Raw genomic sequence first — 19,556 nt, forward strand, 5'->3', positions numbered from 1 at the left:
AATAGAAATAGAATAGAATAGAATAGAATAGAAGTAGAATAGAATAGAATAGAATAGAATAGAATAGAATAGAATAGAATAGAATAGAATAGAATAGAATAGAATGGATGGGATGGGATGGGATGGGATGGGATGGGATGGGATAGGATAGGATAGGATAGGATAGGATAGGATAGGATAGGATAGGATAGGATAGGATAGGATAGGATAGGATAGGATAGGATAGGATAGGATAGGATTAACCAGATTGGAAAAGACCTTTGAGATCATCAAGTCCAACCTATCACCCAACACCATCTGATCAACTAAACCATGGCATCTTTTAGAGACATTTTCCTTTTAGTAAAATGGTAGACAGGTTTTTTTGATCACCCATCTTGGACTTTAGAATCTATTACAATGTTGTTTATTTTTCTTCAGGCAATCCTTGTGGACTTGCTTGTAGTTGCTCTTCGTTCTTCTCACCCAGTCAGTTGCGTCAGACAAATGACAGGCTGTGAATGACTACTCTAGGTTAAGTGAATCCTCTTGAGCAATACACTTACTTCCTTGGAAAGTGAGTCCATCAGTGACAAGCATGCTGTCTAGTATTGTATGTCTAGTTGTGATCATCTTTAAAAAATAAACTGGAAAAAGCTCATCAGTACATAAGGCTAGAAAAATGAGAATTTCACCAGTTATCTGTGAGATTCTCTGAATGCCATTCCCTGTGGCATAAGTATTATCTCCCAACCTGGACTGCAATTTCAAAGAGCAGTAAAGGAGAGAATTATACTGTAAAAACATGCTGTAAATTTCCCAGCAGCAGCTTTGTAGGAGTTACAACTAAAGATTACCGAGGTTGGCATTAGCATCAGATTTCCACTTTTGAAGACTACAAGCTGCAGCTTAAATCTTCCTCAAGCAGCTCCTTCAGTCGGAGACACATTCTTTAATTTATGAATCCGAGGGAATTTTCTGTTCCCCTTGGAGATACTGAGTTTCCTCACTATTTACTTTCTTACAATGTGAATTCTTTCTTGTTTTCTTGTGTGTGTGTACACAAATGTCCTCTTAGGTTACCATCTTTCAAGCAAAGAAAGGAAAAGGAAAACCACAGCAGCAGTTGTGTTTAGAACTTTGAGGCACCCTTCAGCAAAAGCATGTGCATTGTTTTCCTGCCATTTATTTCCACTGAGTGAAATCCTAATCAGAGAGATTGCAGAAACAGATGAAGTTACCTGCCCTGCACATTTACAGCTTACACTCTTGCAAAACTTTTAATCTTAGGTTTTGATTTACTTACTGGGTGATTCTTCTTCTCCTGGGCTTTGCAGTGTAATACAAGTGTTTGTTAGCGTCCTTTGCTTCAGGTCTGACCTCCAGATAATCAGTTCTTTTGTATGTTGAAGGAGTTTGTATTTGGAATCAGATAAGTAGTTCATAGAGTGCTTTTAGCAAGGGATCCTTTTAATCTTAGTGTGTCAACCTCTTGTCAGCTTTGGCCCTCCAATTTTCTGACCTTGAGCTGCATCTTTCACAGCTCCTGTCTTTCTGTTGGGCTTAATCAACAGTCAGCTGGCACCTAGAGAATCCAGTTCATTTTCACCTCCTGCCCTTCTTTGTGGTGTGCCTGATGGCTGTAACTGAAGCAGATCCCTTCCATCTACAAACACCTGGTGATCCTCCAATGATGAGAAAAAACATAAATTAAAAGGGGTACCACTTGCAGATTAAATTAGAGCTGGGTGAACTTCTGATTGCAGATAATTGAACTGATAAATGCATTATATGCATACATAGAATAGGATAGAATAGAATAGACCAGGTTGGAAGAGACCTTCAAGATCATCACGTCCAATCTATCAGCCAATCCAACCCACCTAAATAACTAAACCATGGCACCAAACACCCCATCAAGTCTCCTCCTGAACACCTCCAGTGATGGTGACTCCACCACCTCCCCAGGCAGCCCATTCCAGTGGGTAATCACTCTCTCTGTATAGAACTTCATCCTAACATCCAGCCTAAACCTCCCCTGGCACAGCCTGAGACTGTATGCTCTTGTTCTGGTGCTGGCTGCCTGGGAGAAGAGACCAACCTCTGCCTGTGGATCTGTTCACTGTGAAAAATAATTGCATGAATGTCTGCTCAGGAAAATACTAGCCCATGGTTTGACCTCTCATAAATGATGCTTACTGTTGGATCACTGAATCTTTTTCTGTTTTCTCAGCTTGACTGTAATCAAGAGGGAAGAGTGAAAAATGAATATTATTTGCCATTGATCTCCCCAGTGAGCAGAGAATCATTCTGGACAGAGCACTGTCATTTAAAGAAGTCTGTGGTCATGGAAGCTGTCCCACAGTAACACCCCTCTAGTCGTAGCAGTTTGACAGGGAGTAAAGAGAGGGGGAGGCGTAAGTGAGCGTGGGTAGGAGCTGTTAGCTTAGCTTCATCAGGAGTGCAGGTAAAATGTCTGCATTTTGTGTCAGATGTTCTTAACTAAATTGCTAGCACAAACATCTAACAGCTTTTAGTGCTTGAATGTTTCTTTATGCTACATGTCTTATCTCAGAAAACAGAATTCAGTAATAAAAGGCTTCTTGCCTCTTTTCCTCCCCTTGCCTGTGGCTGTATGAAAAACTGGAAGATTTTAGCAGCACTTTTGTAAATGCTGTAACTTCCTCTGTACCTCCATTTCCAATTGCCTCCACCGCTGCTAGGGTTTGCTGTGCAAATTTCAAGCCCATCAAATCCATGGAACAACAAAGTGACCTTTTGTAATCTGGCAAGGAAGACAAAGGTGTAATTTAAATGCAGATGAATAGAAGTTAAAGAAAACCGCAGGTGCTGCCTTTTGTGTCTTGTTCTGCAGAGCTGAGAGTTTAAAAAACTTGGGGACACAAAGTACTAATAGCAAATTGCACAGGATCACAGTATCACCTATGAGGAGAGGCTGAGGGAGCTGGGGTTGTTTAGCCTGGAGAAGAGGAGGCTCAGGGGAGACCTTCTTGCTGTCTACAATTACCTGAAGGGAGGTTGTAGCCAGGTGGGGGTTGGTCTCTTCTCCCAGGCAACCAGCACCAGAACAAGAGGACACAGTCTCAAGCTGCACCAGGGGAGGTTTAAGCTGGAGGTGAGGAGAAAGTTCTTCCCAGAAAGAGTGACTACTGGAATGTGCTGCCCAGGGAGACGGTGGAGTCACCATCCCTGGAGGATTGGATGTGGCACTTGGTGCCTTGGTTTATTAGTCATGAGGTGTTGGGTGACAGGTTGGACTTGATGATCTCTGAGGTCTTTTCCAGCCTTGTTGATTCTATGTTGCAAGTAAGCAAAAATCCTAAACAATTACCTAACATAAATCCTGAATGTGGATCTTTGTGAGATGCCTAATACTGTATGCTTCAGTGTTTGCAAGCTCAGGTTATCAGTTTAAAACAAACCACTAATAATTATATGTTCCCTTGATTTTACTATACAGGAGAGCCTGCTACAATAGGAATTGGAATTTGGTCCCTCACACCTGAGGATAAGTTGCTTCGTACCATTTCTAAAGTATCATTTTTCTTTAGACAAACAAATACACACAGCACCACCACCCCCTGAGCATCCAGACTGGCACAGGTATTTTTTTAGATTGGAAAGGCTCAAAATGACAATGGTATACACTGCAGGAAAAAAAAAACAACAAACCATTCAGACCCTTTTTTGCACTTCCTTCATTTAGTTAGCAGTATGCAACATCTTTGCTGGATTTTGTTAACCTATTAGTAAGAAATGTGTTATTTCAACCATTTAATATTGTTTTGGGCATCGTATCACATGAGTTCTACATTCAGAAACAAAAAGCTGATACTTCCTGCAAGTATTAGTATACAGATAGAGTATCAATTATTTAAAGAACTGTTTTGTTATGATTATTGTATTTTTGAGGTCTTCCTTTCTTTCAGGTGTATCAGTCCTCATAGCTCTTCCATGAGTTAGGGCATGAGAGAGAAGCAGAAGTGATGAGGAACTGTGACAAACCTCTCTGCAGAAGTATCAAACTGTCCATTACACCACACCAGAGGCAGTAGGTGCTAGAATTTAAGTATATGAACCTCCATTCCTAATTGTTTTACATCCTGTTTTCAGGATCAGGTTCTCCAGGTGGCTTAAGTCTCTTTCCCTGGAAAGATCTCAGGGATTTTTGTAGGTATTTTAGCTTTGAAATGTGTTTTTATGAACTATCTAATGCTTAAGCCACTAATGAGGGACATGAAGCCTTTTGGCTCAGGTTTCTCCTCCTTTCTAGTTCTGAGGAGCAGAAGCAGAGGACAGCCTCTAGGCTAAGAGCATGTCTGGAGCCTGTTTGATGCGTCACTCAGCAAGCTTTTGCCTCAAAGTCAAACAGTAGCTTCAGGGTTCAGCACTGGGCTACTGATTAAGAGAGATTAATACCTTCGTATAAAACGCTGAGGACCTGGATTCTGTTCCCTTTTTTTGCCTGTAAGCAGTCAAATTTCCTTCCCTAACCTCTCAGTTACATTGATATAGACATAGAACAAAGTTATTTGCAAGAACTTTGTAAGAGATGAGCAGTATAGCATTGATGTTTAACATTTGAGAGAGGCATTTTGACAAGGACCGTGCTGTGAAGCGGATTTTTGTTGCCGAAGGATTGTCAGTGAGGTTTCGTATTTCCTCTTTGAAAAGCCAAGAGAATCAGATGTTCTTGTTTCATGAGCCTACAGAAGCATGATTTCAACCTGTGCATGGAAGAAGGTGAACCTTTTAACTGCCCTCAGAGCGTGCCCACTTTATTCCCTGTGACTAACTCCAGTTGGTTTAAGAACAGAATTCATAATCGGAAGTTCAGGGTGTAGAAAAATAACAGTAGGTTATGAATATGTAAGTGAAAAAAACCCTGTTTCCATGGAATTGTGGAGAAGAATGGCAAATAAATACATTTCACATAGATTAGCATCCTTGCAAATAGAGTATGCTCTGTTGTAAGACAGTAGAGGAAAAAACATTGAAGATACTTCCTAGGTGTTCAGGTCTGACGTCATGGATTGTGTGTGTTCCCCTGCACTGGCTTGAGGGGCAAAATGAGTTCTTTGATTGCCAGCTTTTGTACAGTAAAAACGTGAGATACAGCTTAATGAGAAGGTTTTTATTATGTATTTACTAAAAAGTGATGTTTCATCCCTAGATAATATATGTACCATGTCAGCAAGGACAATACTTTGGAGAGTTAGCAATTAAGCTTTTGTAGGATACAGCACACACTACTCCTGTCGTCCAGTGAAAAGCAGCAGTCCTTGTCAGTGCTGATCAAATAAAATCCACTTGACTTTGTAACACAGTACTGTCCCATGTTGTATCAGTAAATCATCAGTAAATTTGCTGACGACACCAAGCTGGGGGCAGGAGTTGATCTGCTGGAGGGTAGAGAGGCTCTGCAGAGGGACCTCGACAGGCTGGGCAGATGGGCAGAGTCCAAGGGCAGGAGACTGAACACATCCAAGTGCCAGGTTCTGCACATTGGCCACAACAACCCCATGCAGTGCTACAGGCTGGGGTCAGAGTGGCTGGAGAGCAGCCAGGCAGAGAGGGACCTGGGGGTGCTGGTCGATGGTAGGCTGAACATGAGCCTGCAGTGTGCCCAGGCAGCCAGGAGGGCCAATGGCATCCTGGCCTGCATCAGGAACAGTGTGGCCAGCAGGAGCAGGGAGGTCATTCTGCCCCTGTACTCTGCACTGGTTAGGCCACACCTTGAGTCCTGTGTCCAGTTCTGGGCCCCTCAGTTTAGGAAGGAGGTTGACTTGCTGGAATGAGTCCAGAGAAGGGCAATGAAGTTGGTGAGGGGTTTGGAACATAAGCCCTACGAGGAGAGGCTGAGGGAGCTGGGGTTGCTTAGCCTGGAGAAGAGGAGGCTCAGGGGTGACCTTATTACTCTCTACAACTACCTGAAGGGAGGTTGTAGCCAGGTGGGGGTTGGTCTCTTCTCCCAGGCGGCCAGTACCAGAACAAGAGGACACAGTCTCAGGCTGTGCCAGGGGAGGTTCAGGCTAGATGTTAGGAAAAAGTTCTACACAGAGAGAGTGATTGCCCATTGGAATGGGCTGCCTGGGGAGGTGGTGGAGTCACCATCATTGGAGGTGTTCAGGAGGAGACTTGATGGGGTGCTTGGTGCCATGGGTTAGTTGTTTAGGTGGTGTTGGATTGGTTGATGGGTTGGATGCGATGATCTTGAAGGTCTCTTCCAACCTGGTTTATTCTATGTATTCTGTGTATGGGAAAGGTTTAGATCCTTTGAACAAAGCTCTGTGTTAGAAAATCTACAAGCTGGAAATTTCGAACTTAATGAGACGGGCCTTTGAAACACATACTTGAAACAGGCTTTACCTGATGCTCAGTTGGTGGGTTTATTTTTTTTGCCTGTACTTACTGTTAATAATATGTTTTTGCTGTGGTTAAATTGAACAGGAAAAAAGGAGGTTTAGCATTTATATTCTGGAGACACTTTGGACTGAGCCAAGATCATGAATACCTTGAGAGTATGTCTCAGTTCTTAAAAATCTGCATTTAAATTTTACAACAGCTGCAGCTAGGTTGTTCTGGTGCTTCACTGACCTTGAAATGCTCTTGCTGCTGTGGAACCTCAGTCCCTTTTTTCAGTCTGCTTATTAAAATACAGTGTTTGTAGAGTAAGGCAGGTGAAAGTTATAAAAACAAATTCACATAGACACTGTTTCAAACCAGTAGGATAGGGTAGGGTAGGGTAGGGTAGGATAGGATAGGATAGGATAGGATAGGATAGGATAGGATAGGATAGGATAGGATAGGATAGGATAGGATTAACCAGGTTGGAAAAGACCTTCGAGAGCATCAAGTCCAGCCTATCATCCAACACCAATCAACTCAAGCAACCCATCCAGTCTCCTCTTAAACACTTCCAGTGATGGTGACTCCACCACCTCCCTGGGCAGCACATTCCAATGGCCAATCTCTCTCTCTGTGAAGAATTTCTTCCTAACATCCAGCCTAAACATCCCCTGGCACAGCTTGAGACTGTGTCCTCTTCTGGTGCTGGTTGCCTGGGTGAAGAGACCAACCCCCACCTGGCTGCAACCTCCCTTCAGGTAGTTGTAGACAGCAAGAAGGGCTCCCCTGAACCTCCACTTCTCCAGGCTAAGCAACCCCAGCTCCCTCAGCCTCTCCTCACAGGGCTGTGCTCCAGACCCCTCCCCAGCTTTGTTGCCCTTCTCTGGACACCTTCCAGCATCTCAACATCTTTCCTAAACTGAGGGGCCCAGAACTGGACACAGGACTCAAGGTGTGGCCTAACCAGTGCTGAACACAGGGCAGAATGACCTCCCTGCTCCTGCTGGCCACACTGTTCCTGATCCAGACCAGGATGCCATTGGCCTTTAGCTTTTGGTCTAAATATTACATTTCCTGCAGTGAAGCTTCAATGTCAAAGTGGCCTCCATATGGATTTACAGGTAGATTGAATGGAAATCTATGGAGAAGAAGAGCATCTGTTAGCATTGCATTGTTGTCCTGAGATGAAAGCTTCGTTGTAGCTAAGCTTATGTTCATGTAGTACCAATTAGCAATTTCAGTGTTAATATTTTACAACTTGGCACATGATCATGAAGCTTATACTTTGAGCAAGTAAAAATGTAACTTCTTGTCTTGCCTTTTTTTTTTAGCACTCTTCTTGAATTTCTATTATTTAAACAGAAAAAAAAACACTAAGTAGAGATTGAAAAATTGGTTATTTTCAGTTCTAGTCCAACTTAGAGCCTTAACACAAAGTCACAGAATCACAGAATCACCAAGGTTGGAAGAGACCTCAAAGATCATCGAGTCCAACCTGTCACCACAGACCTCACGACTAGACCATGGCACCAAGTGCCACATCCAAACCCCTCTTGAACACCTCCAGGGACGGTGACTCCACCACCTCCCTGGGCAGCACATTCCAGTGGCGAACAACTCTCTCTGGGAAGAACTTTCTCCTCACCTCCAGCCTAAACCTCCCCTGGCACAGCTTGAGACTGTGTCCTCTTGTTCTGGTGCTGGTTGCTTGAGAAAAGAGACCAACTCCCTTCTGGCTATAACCACCCTTCAGGTTACTTACCAGAGAATGGTCATCTCCAAATACCTTAGTTAAGGCACTAAATGGATTTCAACAATGTGAAGAATAAGCCCTGTGCTGCAGAAAATATTTTTGAGAAGACTCTTAATAATACTGACGACTCCTGATTTTTTTCCCTCCATCTTGCAATGAAAAGTCTTTCTTGAACTGTTGATCTGAGGCCTGTTGATCTCAGCAGTCTCTTTTAATCTTCTCCAAATCCTGCTTCTTCTCTTCATTTCGTTCAAAAGACAAGTTTCAGAAGAAAATTAACAAAATGACAACCTGACTTTCCTCTTTTTCTCATGCCTTTTACCTGCTTGCCCCCAAATTCTCTCTGTTTTCTCCCTTACAGACACAGAAATTATACTTTGATTCGTGTCATTTAAGCCTGGTTTTACCCAGTGACATTAGTCTGTTTCCAATCTGCTTCATACCTCTGCTTAATTTTTCTCAATGCCTCGCTTTTTTCCATGTTAGAATTTTCCAGTTCATAACTGAAAAGCAGAGCCTATTTTAAAATGTGTTGGGCCAGCAAGAAGCAAAATGTGTTGGAGTCTTTTTTTAAAATGTGAAATGGGAGAGGCAAACACTGTTCAGATTGTTTCATCAGTGACTTTGGTTGCTTTATTTGAATGTCTTTAGACCTCTGGAGCATTTAGCAGACAGGGGGTTTGCAAGTTTGTTGTACAGTAAGGATTAAGCGACGTGCTTTTGTTTATTCCAAACCTGCCACCTCTTCTCAAAGCAAAAGACAAAATAGTTTAGTTTAGAAAATACTGCAGGAAAACATTCAAGTGAGGCACAGATTTTCATCAAGTCTACATCTACTTGGTTCTTTCTGTGCAACAGTTCTGAGGTACAGCTGCTTAATTGTCTTTCCATCCACTCACAGATCTGAAGCATCACCTAGGTCTTGTCCTGCTGCTGTTCAGTTGGTGAGATCCTGTTACAGTATCACAGTATCACAGTATAACTAAGGTTGGAAGAGACCCCAAGGATCATCAAGTCCAACCTGTTCCAACAGACCTCACAACTAGACCATGGCACCAAGTGCCACATCCAATCCCCTCTTCAACACCTCCAGGGACGGTGACTCCACCACCTCCCTGGGCAGCACATTCCAATGACGAACGACTCGCTCAGTGAAGAACTTTTTCCTCACCTCGAGTCTAAACCTCCCCTGGCACAGCTTGAGACTGTGTCCTCTTGTTCTGGTGCTGGTTGCCTGGGAGAAGAGACCAACCCCCTCCTGTCTACAACCACCTTTCAGGTAGTTGTAGCTGTTCTCTGGCACTGACAAACTGCAGTCTTGTCCTTCTCACATCCACTCAAGATTCTACTGTAAATTAATTATATTTCTAGCCCATCTTTATGTTAATTTGAAATATCATACTTGTTTGGGGTTTTTTCAGATGTTTTACCCCTTTTGTATTATATCACACAGAAGCTTCTTGTCTTCCCTGTCAAGGTACTCCAAGTCTCATTCCCATTCATTCATCACTCATTTCCTGTTTATGATTCGTAGCATTCTAAATGTTATTGAGATACCCATTGTGTCACTTTAACTCTGTCATAAACAGATTTAAACTGAGTCCATATTACAACATCAGTGAATTATACAAATAAGTCACAATTAGGACAAAGTACTAGCATCACATTCTTTCAGTACAGATGCCAAAATCCTTTGCAGGTTTAGTGGGGGATGTTAGCCAGTTGCTCCCTTTGTGTTTCATCCTGGCCCACTGGAGAGGTCCCAGAAGACTGGAAGCTGGCCAACATGGTGCCCATCCACAAGAAGGGCCAGTTGGATGAGCCAGGGAATTATAGGCCTGTCAGCCTGACCTCAGTGCAGGCAAGATTATGGAACAGGGCATCCTGAGTGCAATCACACAGCACCTACAGGATGGCCAAGGGATCAGGCCTAGCCAGCATGGATTTAGGAAGGGCAGGTCCTGCCTGACCTACCTGATTTCCTTCTATGCCCAGGTGACTGCCTGCTGGGTGTGGGGCAGGCTGTGGATGTAGTCTGCCTGGACCTCAGCAAGGCCTTTGACACAGTTCCCCATAGCAAACTCCTGGCCAAGCTGTCAGCTCATGGCTTGGATGGGAGCACACTGCGATGGGTTAGGAACTGGCTGGAGGCTGAGCCCAGAGAGTGGTGGTGAATGGTGCCACAGCCAGCTGGCAGCCAGGCACTAGTGGTGTGCCCCAGGGATCAGTGCTGGGCCCTGTGCTCTTTAACATCTTTATTGATGATCTGGATGAGGGCATTGAGTCCATCATCAGTAAATTTGCAGATGACACCAAGCTGGGGGCAGGAGTTGATCTGCTGGAGGGTAGAGAGGCTCTGCAGAGGGACCTCAACAGGCTGGACAGATGGGCAGAGTCCAAGGGCAGGAGATTGAACACATCCAAGTGCCGGGTTCTGCACATTGGCCACAGCAACCCCATGGGGTGCTGGTCGATGGTAGGCTGAACATGAGCCTGCAGTGTGCCCAGGCAGCCAAGAGGGCCAATGGCATCCTGGAACAGTGTGGCCAGCAGGAGCAGGGAGGTCATTCTGCCCCTGTACACTGCAATGGTTAGGCGACACCTCAAGTCCTGTGTCCAGTTCTGGGCCCCTCAGTTTAGGAAGGAGGTTGACTTGCTGGAACGGGTCCAGAGAAGGGCAATGAAGTTGGTGAGGGGTTTGGAACATAAGCCCTGTGAGGAGAGACTGAGGGAGCTGGGGTTGCTTAGCCTGGAGAAAAGGAGACCCAGGGGTGACCTTATCACTCTCTACAACTACCTGAAGGGAGGTTGTAGCCAGGTGGGGGTTGGTCTCTTCTCCCAGGCAGCCAGCAGCAGAACAAGAGGACACAGTCTCAGGCTGCGCTAGGGGAGGTTTAGGCTGGAGGTTAGGAGGAAGCTCTACACAGAGAGAGTGATTGCCCATTGGAATGGGCTGCCTGGGGAGGTGGTGGAGTCACCATCACTGGAGGTTTTCAGAAGGAGACTTGATGGGGTGCTTGGTGCCTATAGGATAGGTGCTGGATTGGTTGGTGGGTTGGATGCGATTATCATGAAGGTCTCTTCCAACCTGGTCTATTCTATTCTATTCTATTCTATTCTATTCTATTCTATTCTATTCTATTCTATTCTATTGAACAGTATTGAACAGTATCATGCTTACTGTGTTTAAGTTCCTTGCCCAACAAAACAGTAAGTTGAATAAGCACCATAAGGGATAGTGTGTTACAATTGTAGAAGGCCTGCAAACTTGAATAATAGCTGCAGGAACAGGATAGGACAGGACAGGACAGGACAGGACAGGACAGGACAGGACAGGACAGGATAGGATAGGATAGACCAGGTTGGATGAGACCTTCGAGATATTGTGTCCAACCTCTCACCCAACACCATCTAATCAACTAAACCATGGCACCAAGTTCCTTATCCAGGCTCTTCCTAAACACCTCCAGTGACGTTGACTCCACCACCTCCCTGGGCAGCACATTCCAGTGGTGAACGATTCTCTCAGTGAAGAACTTTCTCCTCACCTCCAGCCTAAACTTCCCCTTGCACAGCTTGAGACTGTGTCCTCTTGTTCTGGTGCTGGTTGCCTGGGAGAAGAGACCAACCCCTTCCTGGCTACAACCATGCTTCAGGTAGCTGTAGAAAGCAATGAGGTCTCCCCTGAGCCTCCTCTTCTCCAGGCTAAGCAACCCCAGCTCCCTCAGCCTCTCCTCACAGGGCTGTGCTCAAGGCCTCTCCCCAGCCTTGTTGCCCTTCTCTGGACACTTTCAAGTGTCTCAACATCTTTCCTAAACTGAGGGGCCCAGAACTGGACACAGGACTCAAGGTGTGGCCTAGAATAACTGCAAGAGTTTAAATTCAGACTTTGCAGCTTAAGGGATGGAAGTTGGGGAATTTTGCTGGAGGCCTTCTTTAGTTGTAAGAATACATTTTTTAATAACAGTGAATGCTTATTAATGAGGACCTGGACTGCTACTTGAAACTTCTGCCAGGCTTCTTGGAAACATTCCCTTGAGAAAAACTAGTTAATAATTCAGTCTGAAGGATATTACTGTAGCTTCATAATTTCTTCTTGGTAGGTATCATGTCTTCTATAATTTGAGATCATTTGGGCTTTATATGTCAGATGAAGTTTCTCGTTTTTACAGTTAACTTTTATCTTGATGAGAATTTGAGCTATTTAGGCTTTAAGACTGATCTTGCACCCATGTCAGCTGTTGCTGGAAATGATAGAGACATTTGGAATCTGGAAGAATTAGCTTCACAAAATCATTATGCCTTTCTTAAAAGGGTGCTACCAGATTCCTAAGTGAGACAAGCCATATTTGAAAAAATCTGTGGATCCAATTTGCATTTTTTGTGAGAGAATCATAGAGGAATGTGCTGATAACACTCAGCTACCAAGCACATTGACATGCCATTGGCTACATTATGTCCAGTATCTTGTTTTCACTCCATGTGATAGCACATGGCAGCAAGAAAGTAGGAACGACTGCGGTATGATTATCGTGTCAGGGTAAAGAAAGTTTGTTGTGTTGTTCTGAGTTTGTTTTGGTTTGGTTTTTTCCAAGGCCTGTAGTGAGGTGTTTAAATGACAAAAGTTGATATTGGTAGCTCCTGTCAAAGATGTGATGTGATGAGAATGCATGAGAGATGGGATTTTTCTTTGGAAGCTTGCAAGGTGGAAATTAAAGCACCACTTGCTGAGCTTTACAATGGTATCTCTTCCTTTCCCAGCCAAGAAAAAGGCTCTGTTGCAATCAGCTGAACCTGGATCAATGAAATTCCTTGTATGCTAATTTATTCTAGACAGAATGCATTTTTGTATTTGCATTTGTCTGTTATCTTGCTACTCATAAATTCTCAGTATAGAGAATAACCTTTGCAAGGCATGAATAACAATTTCCTGCATTTTATTATCTTCAGAATTCCACTAATGTTTGCCGCTTCCAGAAAGTAAAAGATCCAAAGTTTAATGTTCTCCAGGATGCAGACAAATTATGTTGCAGGTCTTATCTTAGCAATTGAAGTAAAGACCATGAAGGCTGCACTTCATCTTCAGCTATTATTTTTTTTCCTGAATTATGAAGCAACAGAAACACAAAAGTAAGAATTAGTTGATTCCAGCCTGCTTTAGTCTTTTTTTTTACCACTAACATCTGTGAATTGAGTATGTATTAAGGATGTGTATTTCTTACTGGGCGATTGAATAGAACTTCTGATACTGTCAGTAAGTTGCTTTCATAGTTTTCCATGCATTATTCTAAGAATTGGCTTCCCAGTAACATGGGTCCATAAAATACATAGAACTTTTAATCTGTTTTATAGGGTTGTGACTCTCAAATGAGTATGTCAGAAGTGTCCTGCAGTGAAAGTACCTCCTCTTGTCACTCTCTGGTACATGGCTCCGCTCCAGAAATCCTCGTTGGCCTCCTTTATAATGCTACCACTGGAAGATTATCAGCAGAAGTGATAAAAGGCAGCCACTTCAAAAACTTGGCAGCGAACAGACCACCCAGTGAGTGAAAAGTCTTTTTTATCCTAATGCTTCTGTACTGGTGGGGCTCTTGGTAGCAAGGACTTCAATCCTATCATTTAGTCTTATCCAATCAAAATGAAATAGAGCAATCATCAACTAATCTGTTTCATGTTTTATATTTCTAGTCAGTTGGGAAATAGCAAAATCTAAAATTCAAAATATTAATTGTAAGCTGACAAGGCTGTTTTAATTTTTCATGATGACTGACTAATAAATTACCTTTATCACTACGATAAATTGCTAAATTACTAATGCCTCACATCACAGGCCAAGAATGAAAAGTTAGCGTTTAAAGAGAAAGCACATGCCAGCTAATATTAATATAAACACTCTGAACAGTTATTGCTGTTCCTAGAGGGGTTGATGCTGTAGTCTCTACTTGCTTATGTGCCTGTGTATATGTGGTAGTAATATATCTAACTTGGGAATGTCAGTGAAGACGACGAGAGAAACAAATTGAGACCTTTAGAGTATTCACTGTGCTGCAGAGGGAATGTTCACCACCAGAGAGGATTTGAACTGTGTGTTCAAGCATTTGTTCAAAAATACATGTGTCTACAATACCTGTGAACTTTATATACTTCTAAATTGGAGCCAGATGGAATCCCACACACACAAAATGATTTTGCTGGCTTTATTTGTTTGCTGTAGCTTGGGACAGCAATTTTTATTTGATTTTGCTTAAGATGATGAGCCTGATTTACATGGATTTTAGCTGGACATACCTATCTGTTCCTCAGAGGCTCAGGTTTTAGACCTTCTTTCTGTTTCTTAACCCCCAGATGCATATGACATTAGCAGATTATCTGGTACTACTAGATTAGGTAGCAGGCTGCCAATTTGACCATCTCAATTGTCTTCAGAATGTAGGAAGAAAGCAAAAAAACTCAAGGCTGATGCTCTCCTTTCTTGGCCCATATTTTATTGTATCCATTAATTGCATTTGGCTCTGCTTTGCTTTATACTGTTCACATTAATGGAGCCAGACTTTGTTAATATGACCAGAGAAGGAAGGTGAAAGAAGAAGCTCTATACTTTTATGTAATTAAGTAGCTAGCCCCAGAGCCACCTATTTGGAAATAAAGCATAGAAATAAATGGGGAAAGCCAAGGAGGCTGAAGAACACTAGGATGGGAGAGAGAATGAACAGGAGAAAAGACTTGGAGGGAAGGGGCCATGTGTTCTCTTAAAGCAAGAGCAGTAGTTAGTTTAAGCTTATCTTCTGTAATCTGTAGAGAAAGCCAAGCTTTTCTTAATATTTAGAATATGCACGTTAGATGGGGGGTTAGTACTTGTTTTGAAGACAGATACATTGATTCCCTGGTATGTTCATTCCCAAACTGCTCTCTGGGCTCATACAGTTCAGCTAACAGTTGTATGTGTCACTGGCATCAAAAATCTGTTTCAAATTGCAAGAAAGCAGCACAGAACACGGCACATAGCTCTGTAATACTATGTTGTATCTTGCCTTTTGGGAGGGAAGATCCTGTGTGTTACCTTTTGTCATTCTCTGAGAAGGATGGGGGAGTTTCGATACTCATCATAATAGGCCAGTTATGTTTAGGTGAATCTGGGTTTGCAGTTTGTTGTTTCTAGAAAGCTGAAAGGTAATGCACTTTCTGGGTCTGGTAATACCCTGCACAGCATATTGTGGAATCCCAGTTTCTTTTGTGGACCATTTTGTGCTATCTCCCTCACCTCTGGCACCCTGTTAAGTAGGGTCCCATAGCTGAATTCCAGATGGTAAGCATCCCTCAGCTATTTTTGGAGCTAAAATCCAAGTCATTCTCATGCTCAAGTCCATCACTATTCCAGAACTACAGTTCAATTATCTGTAAATACAAAAGCCAAGGGCGAAACCAGCCTTGTTTTCAGTTCAGTGATTTTTTTTTTTTTCATTTTATTGCCTTTAATATATGAAGTATAATTAACTGTGTGCAGCTTTTCAAAATACGCTGGAGTTTGCATGAAAAAGCCTAAGATTTGATCAAAAGAATACAGTGATTTTTACCCAGTCTTCCCTAAGCTGATCGTCGGCACGATTCTGCCCGTCGGCTGTGCTTTGGAGCCGGGGAGCTGTTAGTGCTGAGGTGCCCCATTATGTAAGCAGTGTCATTTTGGCCAAAGATTACACAAAAGCTGCACAAAACTTTTCATTTCATTAAATTTTACCCAACAATCCTTTTGTTCAGTCCTTTTTTTTTTTCTGATCTGTGCTTCTAAGGTTTTCTGTTCTTCCACTCCAATGAAAAGTGTTTCCTCTTAAGCTTTAACCTTTGATCCTCTCTCACCCAACTATTGACATCTGGTCATTATTTCTTTTACTGCTTTCCACCCCCTGTTGTCAGACGGACTGTTCTGTTGTCTAAAACACTTGATAGGTGGACAGGTTTATATAATCCGAGGTGAGTTCCTGTAGAAACTAATTGGATGTTGTCTTTTTCATGCAAAAGAAAACTTGCCAGCAGTAAAGCAATCCACAGCTGCCTACCATATTGGTTTATAAAAGTAAATCTTTACTATTTGTGGCATTCTGTAATGCAGAAGTTGCATTTATCTCTGATTATGGATGTTGGGGTTTCGGTGGACCTGCAGAGTGAAAACACTCAGCGTGTTCATTTTCACGCAGAGCCCAGTCTGCTAATAATGTTATCCATTGACATGAATTTGTCAGGAATAAAGAGTGAAACACCAGGTTGCTTTACAGAGTTTTATATGTCTTAAAATCAGTCACCTTCACGAAAGGTGCCTCTTTCTGCAGGAGCATGTCTTGCTGCTTCTAACCAGTGAAAACAGCACTTGAACAGCAAGGGTTTGTACCCAAATAGTAACACCCAACATGTGCTGACAACACAGTCTTGCATCAGCTTCTTAAAAGTACTTCTTAAGAGCACTGTACAGGCCATGTTTTAACCAACCATCTTGAGTGAAACAAAAACTGGATTCTTTTTAAAGGCATACTGAATGTATTCTTTCATGAATCTAGGAAATTTATTTTTCTTTAACCTTCCACCTTTGCACTTTGCTACAGTTTAGTCTTTACAACAAATAAAACTGAAAAGCCCAAAGCGAGAACCACATCCATGCAGAGATTATTCTAAGCATTTCATCCTGGCTGTTTGGATACCATCACTGCATATCCACATGTTTGTTTTGGTTTGTTTTTCTCTCTCTCTCTCTGTTAGTTGCCTTCATTCCACTTTGGTTAATTCTTATTTTCTGAATATTCAGTGGTATGCTTTACAGTGCTGTGGCTAGTTGGAGCTTGCTAAGTGTTAATGCAGTTTTAAGCTTGTTTAGAACAAATAAGGTGGGGGTTATGGGGGTGAGGAATATGAGGTGTACCTTTAAGTTAATACATTTACAAAGTACTGAAGCTAGTTAATTTGTTAGTATGTTTGTAATATCTTGCTTATTTGTCATGTTTCCATGTGTCTAAAGTAAGCTGTGTTCAGTCAGCCTGTTACACACCATATCCTAGTATCTTGCATACACCTCATTCTTGACAACTTCTGCTTTAAGCCATCTGACCTTCCAAACTGTGATTTATTTTGTAGACACCTATGTTAAGTTAACACTGCTGAACTCCATGGGGCAAGAGATGTCCAAATGCAAAACTTCGATCCGCCGCGGACAGCCCAACCCGGTGTACAAAGAAACCTTCGTTTTCCAGGTGGCACTGTTTCAGCTTTCAGATGTGACACTGATACTCTCTGTGTATAATAAGCGCAGCATGAAGCGGAAGGAGATGATAGGGTGGATTTCCTTGGGTCTCAACAGTTCAGGAGAGGATGAACTCAATCACTGGACTGAAATGAAAGAATCTAAAGGACAGCAAGTATGTAGATGGCATACTTTACTCGAGTCGTAATGGACAGGACAGAGTGCAGTGGTGGTTTTAAGGGAGTTTGGTCTCTCAAGAAGATGATCCTCCCCAGTCACAATCAGAGGATTTATTGTGGAAGTACAAAACAAAGATCGAGGTCAACATTCCATCGTAAAGAATGCACAATGTGCAGAAATGGTGGGATTTCATAGGTAACCTTCACTTAGTGTCAGACGCTTCCTTGGTGTCCGAGCAGCCTTGCTGTACACAGACACCTTAGTGGTCCCTCCTCCATCCACCTGATGCTGTATTTGTTTGGGTTTGTTTTGTGGTTCACAATTCAGAAACGTTTTATGTAAGGTTCTCTAAATTGATGTAAGCTCCTCCTTGTGTACTTTTTTGTACTGCTCTAATAACAATGTAGCTTCTGACCTGCCTGCATACAGATTAAAGGTCAATAATTTGCACTTGGAGAAAAATTTAATGATCTGCAGAGCAAAAGAAGAAACCAAGGATCACGGGTGGAGAGCTTGGTCACATAGCAAATATGAATACACTCTTGTTTCACACTGAGTTTCTTTCCTGGAGCTTAGTACAAGTAAGTTTTTAATTTTTTATATGCAGTTGGCTTGAAAAAGACTGGCATTGGGGCATCAGGTGAACTTCAGCATCAAACTAAGCAACCTGTGACAGGAACAAGCGCTATACACGGCATAAATTGGGTTTCTCCCTCTTGCCTCTACTTCTGCCTAATACAAGGAGACCAGATCATTAAGTTTGGTCCCTTCCAAATTTCCTTGGACAGGTTGTACTGTAAAACTCTGTAACTTTCTGTTGAAAGCACTTCCTGTATTCCTGTATTCCAGTGTAAGGAAGCTCATCGAGCACGACTTTGCTAAAGTATATTTTCTTTAAACAAATTGATACAGATTTCTTTTAAAGGGTCATCAGGGGGAAGCTAGGTTGAAAGACTGTGGAGGAAGTGGCAACAGTGGAGCTACTTTGAATGAATGCAAAGTACTATGGCTTTAGGATCCATGTGAGCCTCTTCTGAGCTGTCGCAGGGATTACTGTGTGCTGTCCGTTGGAAGCAGGGAACAGACCTTTCTTCTTGGAGAAGAGAACGTCAGTAAGTTATTTTTCTAGTGATTTGCCAGCAATTGAATGAATGCTCATGCCCAAAGTAGAAGTTTGCTTTGCTTATGTTCAGGTTGGGAAATGCAGCTTTCTAATGATGCAGCTGAGAAGCTGCAGCAGCAGAGAAAAGTTTGCCATCAGGTGAACACCTGCGGCCACAATAAGGGCAATATCAGTGCTTCTCAGATTCCTATTGGTCCCCAATACTTCAACTGAAATCACACTGATTTACTGACTGCTGAATCTCATCCATACTGCTTAAGTCATGGACTATGGAGTAAATATGTTTTAAAAGCTTCCCAGTACAAATATTCTTTTTGCCTGTCATTATTAAGTTTCATTGACTTGTATGGAAAGAAAGTGATTTTTCTTCTTCTTCTTCTTCTTCCAAACAATGGTGATGTCTTAATACTACAGGACTGGATGAGGCTCTGGCCAGCCTGATCTAGTGTGGGGTGTCCCTGCCCATGGCAGGGGGGTTGGAACTAGATGATCTTTGTGGTTCCTTCCAACCCTGACTGATTCCATGATACTATGACCTCACTGACTGTTGTAACACTTGTTGAGTAGAAGAATGACATTTGGCATTTTGCTGAGATAATTAGTGGCAACCTTCAGCATTCTCATTAGGACAAACTTTTTTCCCCTTGAATTTCCTTATAGTACCTTTGAACAGCCCTGGCTTTAGGGTATACAAACAGCCAAGTACAGTGAGATTTGACACAGTAAATATGCTCTGATAAAAAGATTTCATAGTATTTTCAAGACCTCACAATACTTAATTTCATTAAGTTCTTTTAAAAGGAAATTGTAATTCCACTTTTTGGGTTACTCGGTGCCTTTTGAGGGGCTTACTTGCAGAATCAGGCTCTCAGATGTTATTGATGTAGAGACTTAAAACATTATTACAGGCCTTTTTTTTTGGTGGT

General features: G+C 42.5%; 1 protein-coding gene across 3 annotated transcripts in view; it reads left to right on the plus strand.

Annotated features, from left to right (window-relative positions):
* SYT14 (synaptotagmin 14) overlaps nt 1-19,005 on the plus strand; it is a 69,985-nt gene extending 50,980 nt beyond the window's left edge. For 2 of the 3 annotated variants that reach the window (XM_009896588.2, XM_054169210.1), the window contains exons 5-6: nt 13,454-13,643; nt 17,222-19,005. In XM_009896588.2, coding sequence (XP_009894890.2) covers nt 13,454-13,643; nt 17,222-17,535 — 504 coding nt within the window. In that variant the 3' untranslated portion in view covers nt 17,536-19,005. Of the gene's footprint in view, nt 1-13,453; nt 13,644-16,012; nt 16,070-17,221 lie in introns of all 3 variants that reach the window. The other variant, XM_009896587.2, reaches the window with a different exon arrangement.
* The last annotated feature ends 551 nt before the right edge of the window (nt 19,006-19,556 follow it).

Source organism: Dryobates pubescens, chromosome 2 (genome assembly GCF_014839835.1).
Source record: "Dryobates pubescens isolate bDryPub1 chromosome 2, bDryPub1.pri, whole genome shotgun sequence".
NCBI lineage: Eukaryota > Metazoa > Chordata > Aves > Piciformes > Picidae > Dryobates > Dryobates pubescens.